The 27,578-nt window shown below is 32.9% G+C and overlaps 2 protein-coding genes across 4 annotated transcripts in view; one reads left to right on the plus strand and one right to left on the minus strand.

The window, feature by feature from the left end:
* Ptp10D (Protein tyrosine phosphatase 10D) overlaps window positions 1-11,585 on the plus strand; it is a 30,359-nt gene extending 18,774 nt beyond the window's left edge. Inside the window, exons 5-19 of one of the 2 annotated variants that reach the window (XM_018449341.1) lie at window positions 356-709; window positions 803-975; window positions 1,059-1,422; window positions 1,532-1,801; window positions 1,913-2,221; window positions 2,525-2,803; window positions 3,303-3,712; window positions 3,875-4,252; window positions 5,753-5,945; window positions 6,484-6,652; window positions 7,135-7,387; window positions 7,572-7,829; window positions 7,945-8,329; window positions 8,808-8,945; window positions 9,534-11,585. In XM_018449341.1, the coding sequence (XP_018304843.1) occupies window positions 356-709; window positions 803-975; window positions 1,059-1,422; window positions 1,532-1,801; window positions 1,913-2,221; window positions 2,525-2,803; window positions 3,303-3,712; window positions 3,875-4,252; window positions 5,753-5,945; window positions 6,484-6,652; window positions 7,135-7,387; window positions 7,572-7,829; window positions 7,945-8,329; window positions 8,808-8,917 (3,905 nt within the window). In that variant the 3' untranslated portion in view covers window positions 8,918-8,945; window positions 9,534-11,585. The remainder of the gene's footprint in view (window positions 1-355; window positions 710-802; window positions 976-1,058; window positions 1,423-1,531; window positions 1,802-1,912; window positions 2,222-2,524; window positions 2,804-3,302; window positions 3,713-3,874; window positions 4,253-5,752; window positions 5,946-6,483; window positions 6,653-7,134; window positions 7,388-7,571; window positions 7,830-7,944; window positions 8,330-8,807; window positions 8,946-9,533) is intronic. The other variant, XM_018449342.1, reaches the window with a different exon arrangement.
* Window positions 11,586-13,909: 2,324 nt separating this feature from the next.
* LOC108723513 (uncharacterized) lies at window positions 13,910-17,813 on the minus strand. Of its 2 annotated transcripts, none has more exons than XM_018449331.1 (6): window positions 17,546-17,813; window positions 17,065-17,186; window positions 16,845-16,935; window positions 15,442-15,632; window positions 14,443-14,689; window positions 13,910-14,123 (listed from the first exon to the last, which is right to left on the minus strand). In XM_018449331.1, exons 1-6 carry the CDS (start codon window positions 17,595-17,597, stop codon window positions 13,999-14,001), a joined length of 828 nt encoding a protein of 275 aa, XP_018304833.1. In that variant the 5' UTR covers window positions 17,598-17,813; the 3' UTR covers window positions 13,910-13,998. The 2 variants fall into 2 exon arrangements, with proteins under 2 accessions (XP_018304833.1, XP_018304834.1); XM_018449332.1 differs by having other exon boundaries at window positions 15,442-15,650; window positions 17,065-17,223; window positions 17,539-17,811.
* Between the last annotated feature and the right edge of the window lie 9,765 nt (window positions 17,814-27,578).

Consider the following 27,578-nt stretch of genomic DNA (forward strand, 5'->3'; position numbering starts at 1 on the left):
ACACACACACACACACCAATAAGAAAAATAATTACAAAAGCACTTATTTGAGTTTAATTAAATTTTGTATTAAAAATTTTTCTACATTTAACATACGTATATTTAATTCTGATTGTAAAAATATACAACGGAATTTGTTATCACAACTAATATCTGCGGTGTTTCTTAGAAAGTAATAAGTTCTGCAATAGAAAAAAAACTCTAATGGTAAAAATTTTTGAAAAGAAATTATTCGCTTTTTAAATGTGTTCTTAAAGATGTAAAAATAAATGTATTACGTCTTTTAAAATAGTAAAAATTGTGTTAAAATAGTAAAAATTTTATTTCTCTAAATTGTTTGCATTTCCGCTTACAGGTAGAGCGTATAACATTTCCGTGCAGACGGTTTCCGAAGATGAAACATCCGCGCCTACTACGGCCCAGTATCGTACAGTACCACTGCGTCCCCTCAACGTGACCTTCGACAAATCCTCTGTAACATCGACTTCCTTTCGCATGTTTTGGAACCCTCCGAATGGAACATCCGAGTTTGACAAGTATCAAATATCGCTCGGTAGTAACCGGAGGCTCACGCCAGTCACGCGAAATCGAGACGATGAGAACAGATGGGAGTTCAAGGACTTGGAACCTGGCAAAACATATCAAGTGGTAGTAAAAACAGTTTCTGGCAAAGTCACCAGTTGGCCGGCTAGTGGAGATGTCACTCTAAGTATGTGTTCATTTCCCGCCTCTTAACGTAGTACTTATTGAAGGTGGCATGCTTGTAATTAATTATTGCATTGTTCTTCATTCATATTTGTAGAACCATTACCTGTTCACGATCTCAGAGCGGTGATTGATGAAAAAACCGGTATGGTAGAAGTCTCCTGGAGTCCGGAAAATTCCAGTACACAAGATAGTTATAAGCTACAGTATCATGAAGTGGAAACAACGATTGGTGGTGATAGTAATACTTTAACGACTGATAAAACAAAGGTAAGTGCATTATTGTAAAACAAGAAAGATTTTGCACAACCATCGTTTTTTCTACTTGTCTGACATAACTGTTAAATCGATAGGTTACGCTGGAAGCTCTGCTGCCTGGAAGAAATTATTCCATAATAGTTCAAGCGATTAGCAATAAAGTCGAGTCAAACGAAACCGTCCTATACCAAGCGACACGTCCTGCTAGTCCTGTAATTGAAGATCTGAAACCTATTGAAAAAGGTTTAAATATTTCCTGGAAAAGTGACGTCAATTCTAAACAAGAGAAATTCGAAGTGACCCACAACAGAAATGACACTGGTGAAAGTGCAACTACTCTGACTACGGAATCGCATATTGTCTTGGAAGACCTTTACCCTGGTGCAGCATATGAAGTTAAAGTCTTTGCCATTAGTCATGGACTTCGAAGCGAACCGCACGACTACTTGCAAGCCGTTCGTAAGTAATAAATTTAACCAGTTTCCTAGAAATAACATAATTTTCTTTCATTCAACATTAACCATGAAAGTTATTTAATTTATTAACGATTTGTTGAATTACTTTCTAGTGCCTCATCCACCGAAGAATCTCAGTATCGAAAAAGTCACGAGCAATACCGTTGTTGTGCATTGGGAAGCGCCGACAGACTCAATATTTACCGAATACTCCATCAGATATCGTACAGAAGACGATCCCAGATGGGTCAAACTTCCTAGTGTTCGTGACACGGAAGCAGAAGTGGCAGATATGACACCCGGTGAGAGATATACCATACAAGTGAACACCGTCAGTTACGGTGTTGAAAGCTTGTATCCGTTACAAGTGAATCACACAGTCAGTAAGTATACTATGAATTATTACATAACTTTTTGATAATAATTAATGTGATTGAAATAATTAACAATCACTTGAGACTCAAGCTTAAATATATCTCCTTATCATTTTTAAGGGCCTAATCCAGTTCTAAATATCACTCCTATTATCGACTCCACTAATGTAACTCTTGAATGGCCGCGATCTGAGGGTCGCATCGAAACCTACGTTATAAAATGGTGGCCAGTAGAGAACCCAGAGGACTCCAGGACGAAGAACGTCAGTGAGACTAACGATGTACCCGATATCAGTTTCGAAGAAAACACTGTGCAAACCGAGAAGATCTTGGTGAGCGACCTGATGCCTGGAGTACAGTACTTCTTCGTCGTCTATACAATCTCGTATGATCTAGTCAGCGACATCACCAATTTAACCACAAGAACGAGTGAGTGTATGGATTTCATTCATCAGCGATGACGAGTGAAGTCATATTAATGTATCCATTATTTTCCGCTATTTAACAGTGCATTAACAAACTTCATGTGTGCATGACTAATGGATATACGCGACATCTTAACTGTCAGTTATTAAACTTGTTCATGTGCTTTTACTATATATTTCTATTACATCATATTTGTGTGTTAGAATTTTATATCGGCTTAGCGATTTCGTTCGAAGTCTAACGGACAGTTAAGGGCAATCATAATAGATCGACGGTAACTAGGTAAACAAAAACTTTGAAATTTAGTGCCACTGATCCAGTCCGAGGTCGTCGTAGTAGTCGACCGAGATCAACCAGGGTCATTGACATTAAGATATACACCGACGCCGATTCAATCCTCGAGGTTTGATCTCTACCGATTCAGGATTAGCGATGAGCATAACACCACGAAGGAGCGTATGGTGGATGACGTTGATACCAAAGTTTCATTTGTTGGATTAACACCTGGCAAATTATATAACGTGACTGTTTGGACAGTAAGCGATAATGTGGAGAGCAGACCTCTCCTCCGGCAAGACCGACTCTGTGAGTATCCACATAATACAACGAGAGTTAAAGCGCAATTCCCGAAGATTATATACTAATTGGTTTACATGCGTGTAATTTGCTTAAGCTATTTAAAATAAAAAGGAATGAAATTTTGATATTATTCCCGTATCTAACGTAACGTACCTAAAGACTGTACGAATTCGCAGATAATCCACTTAGTAGCGTGGTATCATTATATTTCTTTTTGGAGAGATTACACCTGCGTATTATATTTTGTGATATAACATTGTAATTATGTACATACAATTATTAATTATAAAAAGATCGCAGTGAAGGAATTAAGTACATTTCATCTTTTATACCAGCATTATTTCTATGATAGCCATAATATTTATTTAATATTTATATCGCATATCATATATTGTTAGATAATTATCTATGCAAACAAAAATCTTTTAATATTCACACATAACGATCGCAGGCATTTGTTCATGTCATCTCTTTTTACTAGCCCGAAGATAAATATAACTTTTAGATCCTGAACCGATCACTGCGATCCACGCGATCGACATAAATGATACGAGGATCACTTTGACCTGGGACATCCCGCATGGAGAGTATGATACTTTTGAAGTACAATATATAAATACGGAAGGGAACTACATCCAAAATATAACCTCGGTCAACGTGATCACCATCTTTGATCTGAAGCCGCATAGAAATTATACATTCACATTGGTTGTACGTTCGGGTACAGAATCCTCTTACTTGAGAGTCTCGAATCCACTCAGCGCCAGCTTTACCACCAGCGAATCATATCCAGGAAAGGTGGAGAAGTTTCATCCTATCGACATTCAACCAAGCGACATCAGCTTCGTATGGTCTCTGCCGAGCCAAGAGCAAAATGGCATCATTACAAAATTTAGCATCACTTATGGTTTAGAAGTAAGATCCATTTAAAATATGCTTGAAAAATTTGCGTTTACGTATAAGTTATGGTATCGAAAGCTTAAAAAAATACGCGGAACGTACCGCAACATTCTTTATACGTTTAAAAATACATTATACGGCGCTTTAAATTGTACAGATGTTTTCTCGCGGTTTTAGGGCTCGACTCATACCCAGATGCAGGACTTCAGGCCAACCGAGTTCCGTGGTGTCATCAAATCCCTCATACCGGGCAAGACTTATATTTTCCGGATTCAAGCGGAGACAAAGATCGGTTTTGGTCCTGAGACGGTCTGGAAGCAGAAGATGCCGATATTGGCACCGCCGAAGCCGTCCACGCAAGTGGTACCGACCGAGGTCTGTAAAAGTAGCACGACAATTCAAATCAGGTTTAGGAAAAACTACTTCAGCGAACAGAACGGAGCGGTCATGTCGTACAGCATCATTGTTGCCGAAGATGACAGCAAGAATGCTTCCGGACTAGAGATGCCCAGTTGGAGGGACGTCCAGGCTTATAGCATTTGGCCACCTTATCAGGTAAACTTTATTGCTCACTTATTACATAGTTTCTAAATAATGACGAAACATGCAGATTTAATTGAGACAAAATAGTTTCTTCATAAGATTCAAACATTCAGACATTGTATCAAATTTCGAATTGCTTAATCTATCTAATTCTTTAAATCTATCCGTAAGATGTTTAACTGTCTGTAAGATGAGCAATTGACGGCAAATTGTAAAATATATGTTATGTAAAATGAATATTCTAAAATAATGCAGCATTAAATTTTATCGACAAAAAATGTACAAAAAAATATTTTTGTTGCAACAATCAATGTCATTCTCAATTTAATTTGTATACAATATGTCAAGAGAAGGCGGTAAAGCAAATCATTTAACATAATCAATGCATCAGACGACGTCACGTTGTACTTATTGACTTGCAAGATCATGGACAGATGTCGTAAAATGTATGCGTTATGACGCAGATCCATAATCACAGTCCGTGGACTGCCATCAGAGTATGATTCGCGGAACGAAGGATACCCATAATCTAGTTGCGATCTGAAACTACAAAGGTGCAGATGTGATCATCGTGATAAAGACATTTTAAATAGTTAAATCGCGAAATCGTATTTAATTTTTTACATATTGTTGTAATCGCAGAAAAAAAAGTAGTGCGTGTAAATTGAACCTAATAAAATTTGTAAAAAAAATGGTGCACTTTGAATTCATAAAACTTTAAATGTGTTTTAATTCAATTTTTTATATCTTTATTATGAGACTTCTTATTTATTCTTTCATTAATTGAAAAACAACATTGTGTTCTTATTCTTTCATTAATGGAAAAATAACAAAATTTTTGCTGCACAAAAGTGCAGCAGATTGTATCAACCTTCAAAAATCACGTGATATTTTAACTGTTCAACGGATATTATGCTAATCGACTGCGGTTTCATAATTGATTCTTCGTATGATATTATCAATGTTAATATTAACGTTTCATTAAAGGAATTGCGTAGCAAAGCAAAACAAAATTCATCGTAGAATATATGGCACAAATAATTGTAATCACATTTTAATTATAAACAAAATCAAGATATGCAATGATGGATATTTTAAACAATTTCATTTCAAATACAAAGAAGATGCTTATGCAGGTGTTTATAAAAATAATATATATATATATATAATTATTTCATTATATATAATTATTTCAATATATTATATATAATATAATAAATTCGTAATCACAGAGAGGTAATTATTTTACTTAAATATTTTCTTTTGTGGAAAAACTTAATCGTAAAATATTTGGATATATAAAAATAAGATTCACGATAAATAAATTAGGATAGCAATTGATCTAATTAGCACTCAAAAAGAATTTATATGAACTAATTATTATATTATACATACGAGATCATAATACTATGTCAGAATAGATACGTGTAATGTTTACGTATTATTTCAATGTGATTATAAAAAAATTACTGTATATCTTATAACGTATATCTTATAATAAAATCTTTCTAGGTAATGGAGCCATATTATCCATTCAAAAATGGGTCTGTGGAAGACTTCACGATCGGCTCCGAGAACTGCGACAACAAAATTGGATATTGTAATGGACCATTGAAATCAGGATCTACTTATCGGGTGAAAGTACGTGCATTTACAGCACCAGATAAATTTACGGACACCAGCTACAGCTTCCCTATTCAAACAGGTGAGAGCGATCGCGTGAAAAGTTTTAAGACGTGAGAAAAACCGCGTGCCATTATCGCATCTGATGTTTCTTTCATTCTCACTCTCTTTATCTTTCTCCTTCATGACGTAACAAAAATTTATTACTTATATATGTAAGTTTATAGAAATAATAATGATAATAACGATGCATTCGATGCGATAATTGGTTTGTAAAATAGAGGCACACTGCGCATGTAGTGAAAGCCTCGCTAAATTCATGCCTCGTTATTTCGTGTACATGTCTGCCCAAGGATTGCTGCTGGCAGGTAAGATTTCGGAATGGAAGTTTAAAGTTCAAAGCTTTCAGCACGCCGCGTGATAAATGTGATATCTTTTTAACGAATGAATGTACCCAAACAACACAAAATCAAAAATTATGACTTAAGACGTCTTTAAGTTGTCTTTTAGACGCAAAAAACGTCTTACCTGATTTTTGTTGTCTGGGTATTTAACGTGATTATTCTTGGTGATCATTTGACTCATTGAAACACTAAAAATTCGCTGTGCGTGTCGAACAGATAAGGACAACACGGCCATCATAGTCGGTGTCACCGTCGCCATAGCATTGCTGCTATTTCTATTGGGTATCGGGCTGTTTATGCGAAGGAGAAGAAGTCAGGGTCGCAAGACAACAGAAACCAGGGCAACCGATAATTTATCATTGCCGGACAGCGTCATTGAGACTAGGTGCCAAGAAATTACAATACTTTACCTCAATTTTACCAAATTAAGATCATAACAATAAGTTTGCATTATGGTTATAATATATATTTTTTTGCCTAAAGTGTAGTATTAATAAGTTTCAGTTATCGATTAACTTAAAGCCGATTTTTAAAAATTTATACACGATTTCTTGTGTTTTCTCCATTTTTAAATATTATGCTGATCAAACATTAAATTAATTTGTTAAGATAAACTGAAGACTAAAAATTTATTATTATTATTATTAAATTTATTATTTATTACTATTATTATTATTAAATTTATTATTTATTATTATTATTAAATTGATTATTTATTTATTTTCTGAAAAATATTAATTCTGAAGAGATCTGTTTTAATTATAAAAATGGTTTATATTAGAAAATAATTTTACATTAAAAATTTTTTTTAAATCAAAATTTGAAATATTTACAATAAGACAACATAATATTCATTGTTACATTTAGCAGGCCCATCAAAGTCGAAGATTTTGCCGAGCATTATCGCACAATGTCAGCGGATTCTGATTTCCGGTTTTCGGAAGAGTTTGAAGAATTGAAGCACGTCGGAAGAGACCAACCATGCACTGCGGCGGATTTGCCTTGTAATAGACCGAAGAATCGTTTCACAAATATTCTTCCATACGATCATAGTAGATTTAAACTTCAACCTGTCGATGATGAGGAGGGCTCCGATTACATCAACGCCAATTATGTTCCGGTACGTAAAAACCTAAAAACTGACCTTATTTAAAATTATTTAAACATTTTAAAAAATTTAATTAATAATTCATAATAATAATTTAATTATTAATAATAATTAATAATTAATTTTCATAATAAAAACAGCTTTTATGATGTAATAGCTATTACATACTTTACTATATACTTTTTGTATGTAATAGGGTCATAATTCGCCACGAGAGTTTATTGTGACTCAAGGACCGTTACATTCGACTCGCGATGATTTCTGGCGAATGGTATGGGAAAGTAACAGTAGAGCGATCGTTATGTTAACGAGATGTATCGAAAAGGGCAGAGAAAAGTGTGATCATTACTGGCCGATGGATACTTTGCCGGTTTATTATGGAGATATCTGCGTCACGATACTCAACGAGACACATTATCCGGATTGGAGTATCACAGAATTTATGTTGTGTAGAGTGAGTAATTGTTTTTCTAATAAACTCTTTCAAGCGTATGTAATTTATCAAAGCATCTCTTGGTGGTTGAATTTTCAAAATCTCCTGAATGAGATAAAAAAATAATATGTCGTAGGGTGATGTGAAGAGAGTGATACAACATTTCCATTTTACTACTTGGCCGGATTTCGGCGTTCCCAGTCCACCGCAAACTTTAGCGAGGTTCGTGCGAGCGTTTAGGGAACGAGTCAGGCCCGATCAGAGGCCCATAGTCGTTCATTGCAGCGCTGGCGTAGGTCGTAGTGGTACTTTCATCACTTTAGACAGAATACTGCAACAAATTCTCGTATCGAAGTACGTCGATATCTTCGGGATCGTTTGGGTGATGAGAAAAGAGCGGGTCTGGATGGTACAGACAGAACAGCAATATATCTGTATCCATCAATGTCTTTTGGCCGTTCTGGAAGGACAAGACACTACTGGACCACCACGAGAGATTCATGACAATCAGGGATTCGAAGGTATGTCCTGAAATTTTATTACTTTCACGAGATTAATTGGGCAATTGCGGGACAAATTGGGTAATCAATGACGAAGTACAACTTAGAGAATGCATCACGATGGGTAATCAAAACATAATCAATTGTTAAAAAATTGAAGAGATTTGATCAGTATATAGTGCATGTATTGGAAGGGATTCTAAATGGAATATCTGTAATTTGTTTTCTCTTGTCACTTGTTTTCTCATACAAAGTCTTCCTTTGCACGAAAATAGGTTAAATATTTTACCGCGAATATTATTATTAATAAAAAAGTATGAATGAAAATATAGCAGAATATTTTATAAAGTGAAAAGAAATATGATATTCAAAAGAAAGTTAATTGGTTATTTATGGTGTAGGCAGTGGTGATGGCTATAAGCACATGTTATTTTACCCTGTGATTGTAAACAATGGTGTAAAACCCTTTTTGTAAAACGTTATCACTTCCTCCGCCTAGTAACTCACACCCTTCCTTTCTGCAATCTTTTGCGACCTTTGTATTCAGGCAAGAATCGAAGTTCGGTCGAAAGCACTAAGAGTCCTGCCGAGGATGAGAAGGAGAGGTGACCTTCGAACAGCGATTCCTGCATCGAGGGTAATTTCGATCGTTGCTTTTCTTCTTCCCTGCATGAATCTATACTTTGCAGATACTATTACACAAATGCCAAATTTATATACTAATTGTCTACGTTGCATGTGAGAACAAAATAACAATATGTTTCACTAAACACTGATAAGGTTTTGTGTGTTAGCGGTGAGAACATCTGTCTATATTTATATCACTTAATTACTACAATTTTTCGTACAAATTTCAATGGAATAATTGCAATGATTAAAATGATCGATAAATTGCAAATAAATTGATTTGTAACAGATTTGACTTAATTTTGCCTTATCAATACGTTCGATACTAATATTTTGCTCAACATACATTGAATTTATTACTCGTAATTTGTCACAACATTTCTAATTAGTAAGAATATTTGAATGTTTTTTTTTTAAGTTTAAATTTATATCAAAAGTATCTTTATATTTAATCAATAATTTTATAAAATAATATAGATTTGTTTGCATTCACAAAAATAATAATGTAGCTTCTATCGAGCATGATTACAATGTAGTTTGTATGACAAACAGCAATTATGTATAATTCGAATTTTTCCTAATTTAATCTCTTTTGCAGATGACGAAGGAATAGCTGAATCAGGGATGTGATGGTTCGATTGCTGGTTAGGAGCAACGATCAATAGCAACAAACACGAATCTCGTTTTCCAAAGGTACTTGAATCCCCAAAATTTTTCAAGTTTCCATGGAAAAGAAAAACATAAAAGCAAAGAAATGACAGTCTAAATCGAATAAAGGCAAAAGCAAACAGCGCAAGAATAATTATTTAGAAGTTAGTTAGATCGCGTGCGAGGAGATAATTAGTTAAAAAAAAATCTCTAAAAAGAATTTTATATTAAGCAATGGCTGAGCACGTGTTTTTATTTCCGTATCAGTTACATATCGAAGTTAAGCGTGTTCAATCCGTGATACGAGTAGAATAATTTCACGACTAAGATAATTATATCAGAAAAATATAAAAAGAATGTGCCGTAAAGGACAATATCAAAGGGGATGCAAAAAGACAATGTCAAACCGAATATGCTGCCAAGTGTGGGATTACGAATCAAATGCGTGCGCAATGTTTTATACGCGTTGTGCTACGGTCGGAGAGATTATGTCTTTATTAATATATAACTCATGTATACATATCTTATATAAGTAGCAGGAAAACTGATAAGGCGCGCAATGTTGATAGATGTAGATCGTATATTATAACGAGTGCAAAGATGCATATTCCACTGGTTGTGTCACGATGAGGCCTCGAACCACATCGCATCCGCAATGAGTCTATTGAACGTCTTTGTTAAGTCGCAATATGTAAGACAGTATTTTAGATCGATTGGATCGTGCAGACATTGCGAAATGGTATCTTGGTTCATCCCGATGCAAATATTCTTCTGAGATTACCACCAATAACACTTTGTTCATATTTCGCGTCCTATTCAAACGGACGCACAAAAGGTTATCTTACGTTGTCTTATTATCTTTTGCAGAATAAACGTAGTATGGTTAGATAAAATTTAAAAGCGATCCGTTGCAAAAGCGAGATGCAAAACACTCGACAATCATGCTGATTGAGTTATCGAAATAGCAAACCGTCCGTTTAAGAGCCATGTAAGAGACGCGTGCTAGATGATGGTTTAATAAGTAGTAATGTTAATATTAAAACGAATTATCTAGGGGAAAGAATTGGAAGGACGAGCGGGTGTGGGTGTGCGGAGCTTTTAATCGATCCTTCTTTTTGAGATGAGCGAAACGATATCAGTGGGAACAAGAAACTCGCATTTTCGTAGAAGCCATATCATTTTTTGAAGGAGTCAGAGTACATGTGTATATGTCCGTATGCGTGTAGATGTATGCGCGTGTATGTAAGTAATCAATCGATAATCGCGATTGAAGCTATGTATTATCTCCTCTTATCATCGCGAATCGTGATCGCCGTTAAAAAGCAATAGAACTTCACAAATAAAATGCATTCATTTATGCAGCGGTTAGCGCTTAGAAGTATTACTTTATCTTTGTTGTTCACCGAGTGTTAAACAAGGATTAAATGATACTCTCTGCGCTGCATAAATGAATACACCTATATGTATAAATAACCGTCACATCGCGATAATCTCCAGTTCCCGCTAGCTTCAAATAGATAGGCCTTAATTTTGCAATTCGTAGTTGATCCTCAACGGTGACCGTTCGCAGGATATATAAAAGAATCGAATGATCATTTCTAGTATTCAATGTCGCTTTTGCGGCGATATACAAATACATGTACTTAATTTTGTATTCTCGTTAAAAGCGTAGTAAAACATAATTGATTGCACAATGTAAGTGAACTTACAATTAGTTTGATAATCAGGGTTGCTGAATTTTCTCTGTCAGATTCTTCAAAAGGATGAAATTTACAGAAAAAAAGGAGAAAGAATTTCGTGTTCATCGATGCTGTATTTTTGGATAAGCATTTTTACACCGGTCACATTGTGAACCGTAAATCTATAAACGATTGCAAGGGCTGTTAAAAATTACATTTTACAATAAGCGCTACCTAGAGTTTATATTAATCCGCTACTCGCTTATGAGCGTCAATGAAATATAACCACAGACTTCTTCTTCTTCTTCTTATTTTATGGAAGTCTGTGCATATAACTAATAATTTAAAAAATTGTAATAGTCAATATATATATATGTTAAGACACAGTATGCATATGTTTTAAATAAAATTTTTCGAAAGTGTAATTTTTAATATTTTTAAATTTAAAATTTTTTAATATTCGGCGGATTAATAAAAATTCTGTCTGATTCATCGAAATTATCTGTATAATAATCTTATATAACTGTACGTATGCAGGTTGATAGTAATTGTGCTGTTGATATGCTACTGCAGAGAGCTATCGATGTCAGTTTATTCGCGGAAGACATATTAGAGAAAGACACGAAGAGAGCGATATTAAATTCTAGCAATTCCGCTGACTTCAATTCTTGTCGCTTATATTATTGCTTACATCTGAAAAATTTGGAGAAAGAGAGAGAGAGAGAGAGAGAGAGAAAGAGAGATAGAAAAAGAGAGTGCACGTATTGAAGTACTACTGTTGAGACAATTCGACAGTCAATGATTCTACTTAATACTCAGACAAGAGTTTACTAGAAAGACAATTTTTTTATTATATTTTTGTGCGATGAATATTAGTAATGTTTTATTCCGCGGGATATAAATTTATATATCAATATCTATGTTGCAGCTTCTCATTTTTATATATTTATTTTAAGATCTGATCTACTGACAGAAGATTATATTTTACCTAACTATAACATAATGTTGACATTATTGAATATGTAAAGTATTGAACAATTTTGTATCTTGTACGTTTCTTCAACGCTGATACAGCGTATTTGCAATTTATTCTTAGTTAAATAGATTATTATTTATAATTAGATTTTTGTATTAAACTGAGCTCAAATATTTTCTATTTTGTTATCGTGTTATCAAGTATATTCTTATAAATTGTAGACTACAATTTAAAAACTAATATAACTTTAAATTAGAAGTTATAATTATCCATTTATAACTAATGAAAATTTCTTTGTCAAAATTATAATTAGTCTAGTCGATTATTTGCAATAACGTCACAAATATCAAAAATTATCTTTCGTTTTATTAACTGATCTAAAATTTTTCATGATAATGTACTCAAACATTAATTGTGTAGTAATATAAGAGAAAGGAGTTATGTAATTCTTTTTAAAAATAACGACAGACTGTTAATTATAAACAAGAAATAACATTTAGAGGTGCAGACAAATCTGCACGTGAATAATTTGCAAAGAATCTAGCAATTATGTGCAATCGCTGTTCTTTCATAGTTAAGTATCATAGGATTTATTAGATTTTAATCTAAAGAAGTTGAGGACGGGAATAACATACATTGAATTCTAATTCATCAGATTTACAAATAGTTTAGCGCTTGGACTGTTTTGCATTATTTTATTCTGTGATAAATCATGATCGTTGATCAAGAAAGAAGAACAAAAGAGCTGTCAGGCGCAAATGCGGTCTTCCCAAACGAATTAATAGTAATGTCGTTTTCATCGCCCATGTTAGTACGTGCCAAAATTGCGGGGCGAAATGTTAATGTACCGTATGCTGAAACGTACGTCTGCAGGGCGCGACATTGTATATAATTTTATATTAAGATCGAGTTTTTTTACGTCGAATTTGTCTACGAATTGTCGTCCTCAGAAGCGATTCTCTGTGAAAAACGACGGCAATACTGTACGAAGAGAATTTATTTCGAACGTATCGATTGCAAGATACTTTTCGACCGAGATATTTAACAGCGTAATCATGTGGTTGTGTCATCGTGACGACTCAATGCAAAACGATACGGAATCTGAAGAGAGTACTCGAAGCGAATAAAAATGACAGGAAATCGCCACTTCCGAAGTTTCACCACGCTTTTTCACGAGGAATCGACACGTTTACACAAGCGCATACTTCGCGTAGGTCTATAATCTCTTTTGTAAATACATTTTATACCGGCTGCGAGGATAGTTCGTTGTGCGAGAGCGGCTTCACGAATAAAGACTCTCATACCTCTCCCTCGCAATGACACGGTTCGCAAACTCATACAGTTATTTCTGTCACGTAACATCGTAATACATATTAGTATGTATCTGAGAATTTGTACAACATGTGCGAAGCACGAAGGGGCACAGGTTGTCCCGTAATATCACATTATACGAGCATATGAAAAAGGGACACGCTTGCATAATAAACGTGACTCTTCCCGTAATCTTTTTCTCTCTTGCTTTATTTTGTACCCCTCCCCATCTCATTTGCCAAATACATAAGACGATAAAAATGTAAGAAAGTTATGTAAAATTTTTTACTAAATTATATATTTCTTTTTATTTTGAATAGTTGATTGTGTTCATTTAATACATAAATTCGATGTATCAAATAATTAAAAATAAATTTTATTACAATGAAGTCAAGATTAATACAAATGTCTCCCAAGAAACGAGCGGATTCTATAGACATTAATAATGCCTACATAATATTAGTAGTCTTTGAATTTAATGGCATTTCTGATGACAATTCTAATGAAGAATTAAGTTTGTTGTATGTGCGCTTGTCTTCATCAGGCTTAGTGGTAGTTCCGCTCACGGGACGACCTACAATTAATACAATATATTATTCAATTCTTATTTCAATCTATGGAATTATAATTATATTTAAGGTATAAGTAATTTATATTTTATTAATAAACAACTTATGTAAAGTCTACTATTTATAATTTCGAAAAAAGATAATAATATTATAAACGTTGCAGCTATGTTTCCGATAAAATAAGAAGGACAAAGTTTACTTAAAAGGAAAATATTTAAACTACAATTCTTAAGAATTACTGATTAAAATACAAGGTTTCAATGATAAGTCGCGTCTGCCTACTAATAAAAATTCCCTCAACAAGTTTTTTAAATCTTTACTTTCCTCTCAGTTGGTTGAGCATTCTGGAGAGAATTCCACGTCCAGTGTCTTCCGCAGGTTTATCGATAATTCCATTGTTCTCATTATGAGGATGTCTACGTAGTATACGACTCAGCGATCCGGCTCGGGGATGGACAAAAAGCTTCCTGGGCGAACCATCTTTGTCGACAAGCTTAAACATTCTTCCCAAAGAGTTTGTTTTTTCTCTCCTCGATGCTTTTTCGTTATAATCTTCTACGCTTGTCATATTCTAAACAGAGAAAGAAGAGCCAAAGGTATCAAATATAAATCGTTAAAACTAAGACTAGTGATTTGCTTCGAAGGCTTCGATATTTAAACTTCGAAGCTTCGAAGATTCGAAGTTTTGATATTAAAAACTTCCACAATATATTTTAACTTTTTTTTTCGCACCAATATATTTTCCGAAATTTCAAAGTTAACATCAAACTTCACAACTTTGAAGACACCTTAAACTTCAAAAGTTTGCAATTAAATTCAAAGATTCAAATTCTTTTTTCAAATCTTCAAAGTTGTCAAAAGTAACAGCATTAATTGAAACTTTTACATCAAGTTATTCAAATTACATATAAGAACAACGTTACTTTAAAATTTAGTTTATTATATTAGATATATCCAATTATTTTTAATGTAAATGTAGTCTCGATTAATTAATTCTATTTTGCAATCTAGTATCTAGCGATTAATGTATTGACATGCATTTCACTGGTCCTAATTAAACAATCAATTACACATTCGTGTTATATACTAATGAGATTACCGACAAATTTAGAGATAAATCAGATTATTAAGAAAATTATTATAGTTTTTAATATAAATACGTACGTTTTAATTATAACATAACAATAAATATATTAAATATTATCATTCAGAACCCATTAAATTTCTCAAAGGCTAGATTATTTAGTAAAAGTTATTCACGACAAAAGAGATTATATTTTCAATCAAAGGTTATATTTTCAATTAAAAGGTTTGGATACTTACAGTATTCAAACCTAAAAAAGACCTTCCCACAGCAGGCGTACGCGCTCTAAACATCTTCCCCATTCTATCCAACGTGGCGCTCTTCAACCTCCTGACATCTTGCCTAACGGCTTCCGTCCTCGATGTCGTTCGAGATAACTCCGGTAATTTCTTTGTTCTTGATGGGCTAATCCGTCGAGTACCAGCAGAATCTGTTATCGTTTCGGAAACTATATTTTATTTCAAGATGAGATGTCTTTTATATTAATTATGGCATCTGGTTATATTGATATTGGATTCCATAAAAAATCAATAACACGTTGCATTTTAATGTTTATAATACCTACATACCATTAGTGTTTTTAGTAAATAAACGCGAAATCAATGCAATGATGCATACAACCGATCGCGTTTCATGGTTTACCTTTCTAAATAAACCACTTCTGTATATCGCGATTGGCAAATCGATCGATACTTAGTCCGCCTACATATAGCAATAAATACGGCAACAATAAATACGAATGAATCTCGCGATTGAAACGCGATTCATGAACGCAAGTTTATATATATATATATATATATAAAACACCAATTCAATTTCTTGGGAGAAAAGATCAAACGAAAGTAATCTCATTCATCACACCGCGATGAACTGTAAGTCAGAGAAGTTACACTTATATAGTTTGACGAACACTTTTTTTAGATCGAGTCGCAAATGTTACGGTAAAATAAATCACGAAATAACTCCTTCAAAGTTTCATATCGAGTACGAATACGCAATCTTCAAACGAAATCTGGTTTTTTAAGTCAACATTTTCTGCAATCTTATATCTCTCTATTCGTCTCGCAAAACTTCATCCTGTGTGCATATAATGATGTGTTTTTCATCAAAGAGTTACAAGACCAAAAGAAAATTACCCACATAAATTTCGCGTATGCTACTGCACATGCTATTGCGAACTAATAATAATCTTAAATGTTATTTATTTCAACGATTACGCCGACGGACATATCAGTACGAAATGTCAAAGAGTTAAAGTAAACAAATGACTCGATATAAATTCGAACGAATTGAATGATAATTTCTTTTCTTAATGGATTTTAAATAATATAAAATTAAAAACACAAATCGAGATCGATTGATTGCTACTGAATAAAAAATACGCATGTATTTTAAAATTCTTCATGGTCAGCTATAATTATGTTTATTCGATATATATTTGTTTACAAAAGAAGAGAAGAAAATAAAGAGCAAATAAATTATTTAATCACTTCTTCCTGTCTTGTAATCAGAGGTTAATTAAAATTTATTAATTAATTAACAGCATACAAAACGAGTTTCTGTACATTCGTGTGTGTTTGAGATTATCAGAAAATTTAGTGCGACGTAAACGAATATGCAAGATGGGAATTGATTAACTCACTCGGAGATATCCAGGTTTCGCCGTTCTCGTTGATTACTTCCTGTTTTGCTAGCATTCTGTCATTTTCTTCGTGACGTGCGCTATTAACAACCTAATATAGATATGTCAATGCAATTCCGTTTCATCTTCTCATATTTATACAACCATTAAAACGATTTAGTAAAGCGATTCGACTTAATGCACGGTACATTCTAATAAATTCGTGCAGGGTACAACTAACCTGATACTGTGATTGATCTCTTTCAAAAATTTCCTCATCCGGTTCGTTCACTGGCATTGCGTATGCAAGAGTAATTTTTATCACGGACGTAATTCTCGATTCTCTTCTCTTACATGAATTTCCGAGCAAACATAAAGCATGGGCAGTACAGCATGCAATCTAATATTAAGTATAATACTGCTATATGCAAGTCATAAGCAATAATGGCGAAAAATGTATTGATCAGATCGACTTGTTACGACGCAAAAGACGAGGTTCGCATATGAGACCGTCTCATTTTCATCAGAAAGAGAAGAGCTTTCTTGATAGAGTTAAGGAGCTTACGCGGATATTTCGATCAAAGTATTCTGGCTTTTTGCGAAAGCCAGCGTAAATAAAATATTGAATTTCAATCAAATGAAAGAACTCAGACTGTATGCAGACGTTATCATGTCTATTGGATGATAGATCCGGTTTACGAGTCACAGTCGAAACCTTTCGCTCCACGGAAACGAGATCCTCAGCAATGGGAGGGGTGATCCTTTATCGAGCATCAGATGGATGTCTTCACATTCCGCGATAAAATGCCTCCGTTACGTTGTCGACGTGAATTAAGAGACGGATATACTTTAAAGACTTTCGCTGATAGTGCTTAGAGTCTATTGCCGAATATCTGTATTCCTGGGCATTAGTAATGGCGGAACTGACGGAACTATCACATAATTGCTCGTTTGTTTCGTTACTGGATAAACACGTAACCAATTTAGTTTGCAAATCGACGTGACTTCAATTTGCGTCACACGAGAAAAATCGATGAGTTAATAAAAAAAAGGGTTGATAACTTTTTTCCAATATCTTAACGTTTAATTTTATGATTAAAATTTATCTACTTCTAAAAATCATAATTGAGAGAAAGTATCTTGAGAGTATTTTTATTTAATATAAGATTTTCAAGTAAGATTAATCTATCATTAATTTTCTATCACAAAGTATTTATCTTTTTAGCTAGATATTAGCCAATTATCGGCGAATGTGCGATAATGGTGGAATTATCTTCCATCGAAATCTAATTGCACCATGCGTGCGATATTGTTCGCCGAGTTTGAGATTCTAAACGACGAAAATTTCAAATTTTCAAACGATTTGAAGTATATTTTTTATAGAAATCTCTTTTTATTAATCGACGTCTTTTCGTTCAGTACAATGAGTGTGTAAATACAAAATATATAAATATATCTTGTAAAGTCCAGAAAAATTTCGGCGTGTAGTGAATATGACTATAAATATGGTATATATGCAAGTATACATATATAGTACTATATATATATAATTCACATTTGAATTATTTAAAAAGCAATTAAGATCTAGCTTTTCGACCGGCATTAGGCCTTTATTTCATATTATTAGTGAGTTCACGCGTCGATCCTACAAGATTTAAATTTATATAAATATATGCTTGTAAAGTGAATTATCTTTTATCTTTTTAATTCAATGAAAAATGGTTTAGCTCTTTTATAACAATGTACATATACTGATATTATATAAATATAATTATAGCTATAATAAATTAATGCAAATAAAAATAAATTAATTAAATAGAACAAATTAAACTTTTATATTGTTTACATATTCATGTTTATTAGAATAACGTGTATTTTGATATTGCCGTGGGGATTATTTGTATACATTTATTTTATAATTACATGTAAAAACATTAGTTTAAATCTACTTCGTTTTAATATGAAATAACACACGTATATTCATATTATTTTATAGTACATTAAATCGACGTTAGTCAAAGAAATTTTATTATTCAAGTTCATTTATATATGTGTTATCACAAATAAGAGCTTACATTAATTAACCAACTTGATTTTGAAAATTCGTTTAATTTTGCACTAATTTGCATAAATTTTTTCTTAGCTAAAGCTCGCAGAGAAAGGTCCCAAGAGAGTAAAATTTGTGTGCAGAAACGTGACGAAACTGCCAGATTCGTAAAATGTCATTTAGTTTTGCGCATTTCTTCAACACGTGCAGTAAAAGACCTGAATAATCCGTGATTCGTGATTGTCAAAGTCATCTTTGATCATGGAGATAACAGAAGAAAGATAATGTAAGTAAGGAGAACAAAGTGCCTCATTAAAACGATTGTTCTTTCATCAGTATTCAAAGAGTAAAGTGATCGATATGCGATTCTGTAGCAAACTAAAATTCTTTTTGACGAAACGCTCGCGCTTTTGGGAAAAATAAAAGAACGATAAAATGGAGAATACAAGAGAACGACACGTACGCGTTTATATCATGCGTCACAATATTCTAATTCTACTGTTATACTCTCAATATACACACTACAACAAAATGTTATTTTCAGTCGTTAGCATGAGACCGGATGGTTCTTCGATAGGAAAGTTATTAAAATATAATACAACAGCAGGTAATAAACAGCGTAAAAAGTAAAAATAATTGTATGAAGAAAAACAATTAGGATTACAACTTGAAAGTTAAAATAATTAACGTTGATTGATTTTTTTATAATATCAGAAAATAGAGTTTCGTTAACAACTTCAAGTTGTAATCCTGCTGGAAAATCATTATGAAATTCATTCGACAGGTTATACACGTGTAGTTTATCGCATTCAATACTGTAACGAGAGAACTATCGAAATTCTGTTACTCTTTGAATATTCCGATAGGAGAAGTTGCTGGACGAGATCGGACTGATCCAAACTTTCTCACTGAATGAGAATTTCACAAGCTAAAACTGCGGTGTCGTCATATAAGTAATAAATCATGTCATCACATATCAGTTTCGACTCATATACTTATCGCGTTGAAAATTGAAAATAAAAACATCTAGCCAAACCGCATGTTGCAGCTCTCATTTATCATCATTTCTTACATTCGTTATCTCCGCTTAGAAACAGAGTCATACTACAAGAATAAAAATACCAATTTGGTAGAATAAAATTTATTTTAAGCTTAATCTATATATAGATCACACCGACTACTTCATATATCCTTCTTTATATAATCTAAGGAAAATTTCTCGCCTTGATTACGTAATTATCAAAGCTTAACGTTAATACATAAATTACTCACGAACAGATATTAATTTATGTATTTTATAATACCGGGGTAGTTTTTACAAATTTATCAGAAATTTTGTGTTATATACGAATGCAGGGAGAGAAGTTGTAACTCCGATACAAGACGTAACGTAACTCGCACATATATACTCGCAGAGACATGTTCTTGATGCATATCGTTAACGACATTATCTGTTCGTCGTCTCGACAATAGGAAGAGAGGAAATGGGAAATTGTATCATGATAATGCTGATGTTGAAACCGACCTCGCGCTTTGATTTAATTGACCACGACGGCGACCTTTTCGCTGTGACATCGCGTTCCTGACAAGTGATCGATTCAAAAAGATTACATAGCCGTATAAGCCTGTATTTTCTATTTTCAATCACGATCGATGGTCCTTTATTCGCAGTCACGTATCTACTCACGTGGCGCGATTACGTCGAAAGTGGCGACTTTGCGATGGAAGCGGATACGGATAAGAAGGGTGCCGATTCCAACTCCAGCGGACTTTCGATCCGAATGTCTCTCTTCGCGATCCGCACGATCGCTTCGGAATTTCATTCTAACAGAAAGCATTAGAAATTAGCGACGGAAAGTTTACGGGCTCGCGTCAGCGCTTTTCCAGACGGACTCAGGGTTGGCGATAATTAACTCTCACGTGATCGTAAATTTTGAGTTATTGAGCACGATAGCACGCGCGTAGACAGTTAATTTTCAGTCTAGATTACATTCCTGACGGTTTTTCTGATCTGGCGCGTGTGGCTTATAAATATTAATTATTTTTTCAATATTCCATTGTGCATTAAATTCGATTTATTGATGTAGACATACCTACTTTCAAGCCAACTTAAAGATTAAATTACTGAGCGAGTTTAAACAGACTATGAGCGATGGTCTTGTTCAAGCGTGAGAAATGCGAATGCAAGAAATAAAATAGAACAATAAAATAACTTACTTGAATTTAACGAGAAAAGAGAAGTTTCCAAAAAAAGGATCTGCCATTCTCGCTGTATTTGAAAAAAAAATACTTAAAAATCAGGTTTTGTTTTCTTTTAAACTATCCGAGCTTCATGTTTTTACGTATAAAAATCAAATATAAGGTATAACAAGGACAAAAAATATATCTGATGTGAGAGATCAATATACAAAGTAGTTATATTTATAAACATTAATGAAAAAGGATGTATTACTTATTATTACATAACGTATTGATCATATATTCTATATAAAATATTTTTATAAAATAGAGGAGAATATAAATATTCACACACATAAAATATCTGCTGTAATTTCTAGATAAGTTATATGTTTATTTTTTAAATTTGTACTCTATGATATACAGTTATACTTATGTCTTTTTCTGAGTAGAGATACACCTACACATATACGCGCGTTGTTATTTAAACGTTATATATTTTAAACATTTAAATAAATCGTTATTTATTTTAATATAAGGTTCTAAAAAATATTGACAATATAATATATTTTACTTTCTCATTTAACAAGTAAATATAAAAAAACAAATAAATTTAAATAATATTTATTTACTTACCATATGTCTCAATATAATTTCATACAATCGTATTTCATCGTTTTATGCATCATAGAATTCATTTAGGGGCAATGAAGCTTTAAAAAATTGTATAGAACTGGTACCTGAATTTGTACGAATGGAACAAATGGGACACGGAAAGTTTTTCAGATGATAACACATATCTGGTACAAGGAAGTATACCAGTGGTATTTGAATGCTCTGGCGGAATTTGCATGTATTTCGTGTACCGTCGACAATTCCGTCGAAAATGAGGTGGCATGACGGAATATTTAATATAGACATTCTTTGATGAAAGGGATTTTGCGCGATTTTCGTGATCGCGCATTTATGCGGAATTTAAAGCAGCCGCTGTGTCGCCTGATAATTTATTCCACATGCATAATTTAAAATTACGGGGCAAACTGACTGACCATTTTTGAGATACTATGACTGAAAGATGAAATAACTTGAAATGTAGAAAATTGAGAGCTGTGATGAAAGATGATCTGCATTACAAATCTCCGATAAGACAAAATGAAATTTAATTGCGATCAATCATATCGCATACGACACTAATGATTTAAGTGATATAATGTTCTAACGTATATTTTGACGTACATATCTGAATGTATAATTAGAACGGAACGAGATGTGTCACAAACTTGAACGTGGAACTTGTAGTTACGAACTTTGAGGTATATGTTATATGGTGTCCACAACGGCAAGCCACAAAGCGCAAGACGTATGTGTACATACAAACCAAATCAGTAATCTAAGACGAAACTTGTAGCGAAATGCTTATCATTACGATATCAGTTACAAATTTGCATACCGAGTATTCAGACAAGAATTATTTGATTTTGGGCATACTATTTTGGACTACGGATGCAGCCGGTTTTGATTTACATTATAATAATGTAATTTTAAATTACCTTATATTGATTACAATCAAATGAAAAGGAACTAGCATATTAGTTATTTTTCTACCGTAACATTTAATTTCTTACAAAATTATCTTTGCTCTGTGTGTTGTTTGCAAATTTGTATGTATTTATAATTTATAATTTTCAGCAACGTAATTTTTCACTCGACGCTGCATTATTGAATTGTAAATTTAAACCGCAGAATCCGATACGTCCATAGTTTCTCTCATCTCTCTCGTTATTTTCATTCCTCTTTCGTACAAGATGATTAATCATCGTATAAGAAAGTACACGATGCTTGGGAGCACGTATAGATAATTTATTTGAACGATCTGTATACAGTTTATTTGAAAGATGTGCCTGCCCCTGCCTTACAAATAGAAAACACATGGATTGATATCACTGAAATGTTATTTTAAAGCGTTATTAACTATCAACAAACAATAAAGAACAAGTGGTGATTTGTTCTTATTTTTCATCTTCCTTCACATACCATTGAAATGCAATGAATATTCGAGCATTAATAGCGCGCGAAACATACACTGTTAAATTCGTAATATCAAATTATACCTAATTTTTGTTATTTTTTATCATAGGTCGTCATTGCTTATATCATTGCTCAATATGTCGTTAATTTAACTAAAACAATGGAATTAAACAATTTAACTTAAGAAAATGTATTAAATTGAACTCAAATTTAGTTTATATAGGTAGTATTATTTACTAAGTGCATATTAATAGGGCGTTGTTTATTTTGAAACTAAACACAAAAATGAATTGATTTACATTTTGATATACATGGAAGTTAAAAAAATATAAAATGTTATTTAACTCAAAGGATTGGATTACTATTGCTTTTTTGATATCTAACAGTGTACGCGCTTCATTATAGTTATTACACGATCCATGGGAGGTCACGCGTGCGATTCCACGTGGAACAAATAAAACGGATAGAAGAAAATTGCAAGATTCCATGTCGCACCTGCCCGTGTCGTCTAACACATAGGTATATCGCGTAATTACTCATCGATCTACCTTGCGAGGGTGAAGTTCCAGCGACAGTTTCGCGGTCGCGTTGCTAGGGAAAAAATCACTATCATATCACGTTTTCTTCCTCTCGCTTTATTTATCCGCCAATGTCAATTGCAAATGCAATATTATTCTAAGATAATGCAAATTAATTTGAAAAATAGAATAAAAAGACTTAGGGACATATAGGGACAATAAAATAGTGTTCAAATACATTAACATAAGTCTACAAACAAACAAATCCTAATAAAGATAAAGCACGATAAAGAATCAGATATTAAGTTTAAGTAAAATTTTTATATACGTGATTCTATTTTTTACGAAAAGTATAGATCTAAAAATATAAAAGAATGTATCTCTCGTAATAAATTAAAATAAAAGTGACTTGAAACAACCAGTTTGTTTTTGCACTATAAAGATGATATAAATCAACTAGATTTGCAACTAGGCATTAGCTGTCCTCTGTATATTTTTGTAAATATATGTTTCTAAATGTTTTGACCTTTCTGTTAAATTACTCTGTTGGCTTTAAAAAGTTAGAAAAATTACCTTTTAAAGTTAGAAATAAATGCGTGTCCCTGGGAGTCAGATATAAAGTAGTGGCTATATATTGCCATTTTGAACTCTTCAAATATTTGCTGCGATTACTTCTTAAATTAATAGTAAGTTTGTTCGGTAGAATATGTGTATATATTTATATAAACGCCCATAGCACATTAGGATATAAGCATACTAAATTATAAAGTTTAGGTTAAACAAGATTCACCCAAAGACATGTTTGTTAAGGTGGAATGCGCATGAATAAGAGTGAAAATGACTGGATAACACAAGTTAAAGAACGCTGGCAAGATTTCGAGGAAGCAAGTAAGTATACTCAAGCAATGCTATATCGAATTGTGACGCGGTAGATGGGCGTTCGCGCACGAGACGTTATCCTACAAGCAGTGTGGAGCGTTCTATGTTACACACAGCAACAAAAATGTCTTCGCTGATGGTGTCTGACACCTTCCAGACGTAGCGTTCCGGATATATAAAGCAGAATGTTATGTACATCGGAGAGAGGATTATGCTGGAGGGATGTAACGCTACTTTTCCACGACAATAAATCTCAGTCGTATATAAAATGTTTGCCGCTATCTTATTTACAACCCTTGTAGTATGGTATCTTGTATATTTTGTTTTAATGCGGCGCGCGACTAACCGAGTGAGTTTGCATAAATTTTGAGTTGTTTAAACCGGTAAAATTTTCGTCATGCGCAGGATATGAGGGAAATTGTAGACTTATTCGTTCGTGGAAAATATGCAATTGCCTTGAGCGATATATTTTGCGTACTATAACTTCATATGCAGTCAAAGAAACTGTTTCATATCGACGCACGTAATGTTGACGAGGTCGGTCGCACGGAGTATTTATCCTGCGATATTGCGTAAGGATTGATGCGTGCACAAGGGTGGCGCGAGGAACATAAAGACATACGGCTCGTTCATGATTGGCCATGGAGTTGGCGAGGTGTGCGGTATCCCGGACTAGTCCGGAGCCAGCCTGGTTTCAGTCAGCGGCGCAGATCCGTCGCGTACGCGTCGCTGATGCCGGTACCAGACGTCGACTGTTACTACTTGCTGCCGGTCGCGAGAAACGTTAGCATTAAATGCGTAAAATTAGATCTTTGTGATACCGATTAATATAAACACATCGTCTCTTATATAAGCGAACGTTAAATATTAATTTTAACATCAACAAATAGCAATCCAATTATTACGCTGGAATACAGTTTTTAGTGTTCTGTGGACAGACTTTAAGCTAGATATACATAAATTGTTAGTGATAAAAATATAAATGCCAATTTTTTATTTATTACCGTGTTATTAAAAATAAATCATTCGTTATTAAAGATTAACTCTCAATCAGATAATAATTTATAGGATTAATAATTATATAAAGTTACACTGTAAAGAATATGTATTAAGTGTGAAATATCCGGATCATTATCGAAATTAAATACGCAAATAGAAAGTGGATAGAGAAGTAATTATACCCCTTTCCAGTGAAAATATTAAACTTTGATTGTGTTCTTCTTCAAAGTATATCTAACACTATAAACTTGATAATTAAACGAGAACTTTATTCTGATATTGTTCACAAACATAACGTGAAGATTACTAATAATCTCTCTAACACAAGTGATATAAAATTAATATAATAAAAGACAGTTATAAGATGATTCTCATGATGATTTTATACCATTTAAAGAATTCCGACATAATTTGCAGAAATAATCAGCATTAATAATTGAACCAAACAGGTAATAATATAATATAAATTAAATTACTTATTTTTTGTGTTTAAATTTTGTTTACGTATTCAAATTGTATTAGATAACTAGATGACAATATGTAAGCTAAAGTAGGGGAGAGTGGGCATGAAAGAGACATGTTTAGAAAGAGCAATTTCGTATTGCAATTAATTGAATATAGCCAAAAATTTAAAAATATTTTCATTTGATAACAGTATACTAAAACTACGTCATCCATAAACATTTGACAATCATCGTCAAAACAGCGTGGCCATAATGAGAGATGCAAAATTATCATTACAAAAAGTAAGTTTCTTGAGTTAAATTTCCAAGTCTTTTTCATTTATTTGCGATTAGCTTTTAGAAAAAGTATTTTTTTATCGAATACTATATACATTTACGTAACTAAGAACGTAGTTACAAATTTTTTTGCTTGTTGTAGTTTATCAGATATTCTGTGATTAGATTTTTTTACACATAGTGTTATGAAAGAGTATTGAAAAAGCCAGTTCTTTTATTGCCTCTTTGCGTGATTCCTTCATCGTACACAGGAATGTTTTTTTTAATATAATTCTACTTTTTTTAAATTTTTTTGGGGAGAAATTTTCATTTTTTGCAATACATGTTTTTAATTAAAAATATTGTATTTTCTATTTTTCACACATTTATTAATTTTCTAAAAAGAATATTTGTTAAATAGTGACATTTTTATTTGATTTGTGTTAAAGTTTATACAATTTAGTATCCGGTTCTTTCAAAACAGGTGATGAAGCTTCTTCCATGTTGTTTTGAAAGAGCTGAATTTCCAATTTATATAAAAATGGTGATTAAATCTCTGTTAATAGTTAAATTATTTTTCTGTCAATGGATCTTATAGACAAATGTGTATACTTAAGTTAAAAAGTAATTTTGTTTGTTCAACACCAGATTAAATATTTTTTTCCATATTTTGAAAAAACTGGCTCTTTCATGCCCACTCTCCCCTATCATTTCAACTAACGTTATATAAAATTTGGAGTTGTTACGAAGAATGAATGAAGAATGTGTTAATGGAAATTGGTATATATATTATATATATATATATATATGCATATATGTATTGTACATTTATATGCACAATGCGAAAAATTCTGCTTCGTCATTCACAAACGTACTCGGATCGCAATGGAATATAAAGTACAAGTTACACAATATTTATTGATAATTGAAATTGCAGTTCTGCAATAATTTCTCTCTTTTTCCGTCTTTTTAAATTATTACATAAAATTCTATACCATTTCGAAAAAGAACAAACGAACAAAGATGAAGAGTTAATCGAAGGAGAAAAAGAAACGTTACATCACTACTTCTAAAGTTAATCGAGTGAAACCTGAAGCAACTTTTAACGATCAACTTTTAACGTTTCACAGTCAATCTCTTTCAGTTTTCGTACAGTTGATGTGCAGATAACGATACTTGTTACTCGTATCGTAATGCTACGCAAAGTGAAAAATGACAAAATTTCTCTATTCAAAGTAAGCATCACAAATTGACTATTCTGTAAAGAGAGTTTCTTTCAGCGAACTTATTATCCCTTTTCTGACACACAAGTAATTTATCATACATGGAGAGAATTTTTTTTTAGAATTTACCTTGAAAATATGACAGTCGTGGGACAACATTGTAT

Source organism: Mycetomoellerius zeteki, unplaced genomic scaffold, assembly GCF_001594055.1.
Source record: "Mycetomoellerius zeteki isolate Tzet28-1 unplaced genomic scaffold, Tzet1.0 scaffold243, whole genome shotgun sequence".
NCBI classification, from domain to species: Eukaryota; Metazoa; Arthropoda; class Insecta; order Hymenoptera; family Formicidae; genus Mycetomoellerius; species Mycetomoellerius zeteki.

Bases quoted from the DNA above. Each gene is read 5' to 3' on its own strand.
- LOC108723513 (XM_018449331.1), bottom strand. From the start codon at position 17,597: ATGCTCGATAAAGGATCACCCCTCCCATTGCTGAGGATCTCGTTTCCG. The intron at 17,187-17,545 runs GCGAAAGGTTTC...TATGTTTGCTCG, and splicing joins GAGGATCTCGTTTCCGTGGA to GAAATTCATGTAAGAGAAGA. The intron at 16,936-17,064 runs GTTAGTTGTACC...TATCTATATTAG, and splicing joins GAGATCAATCACAGTATCAG to GTTGTTAATAGCGCACGTCA.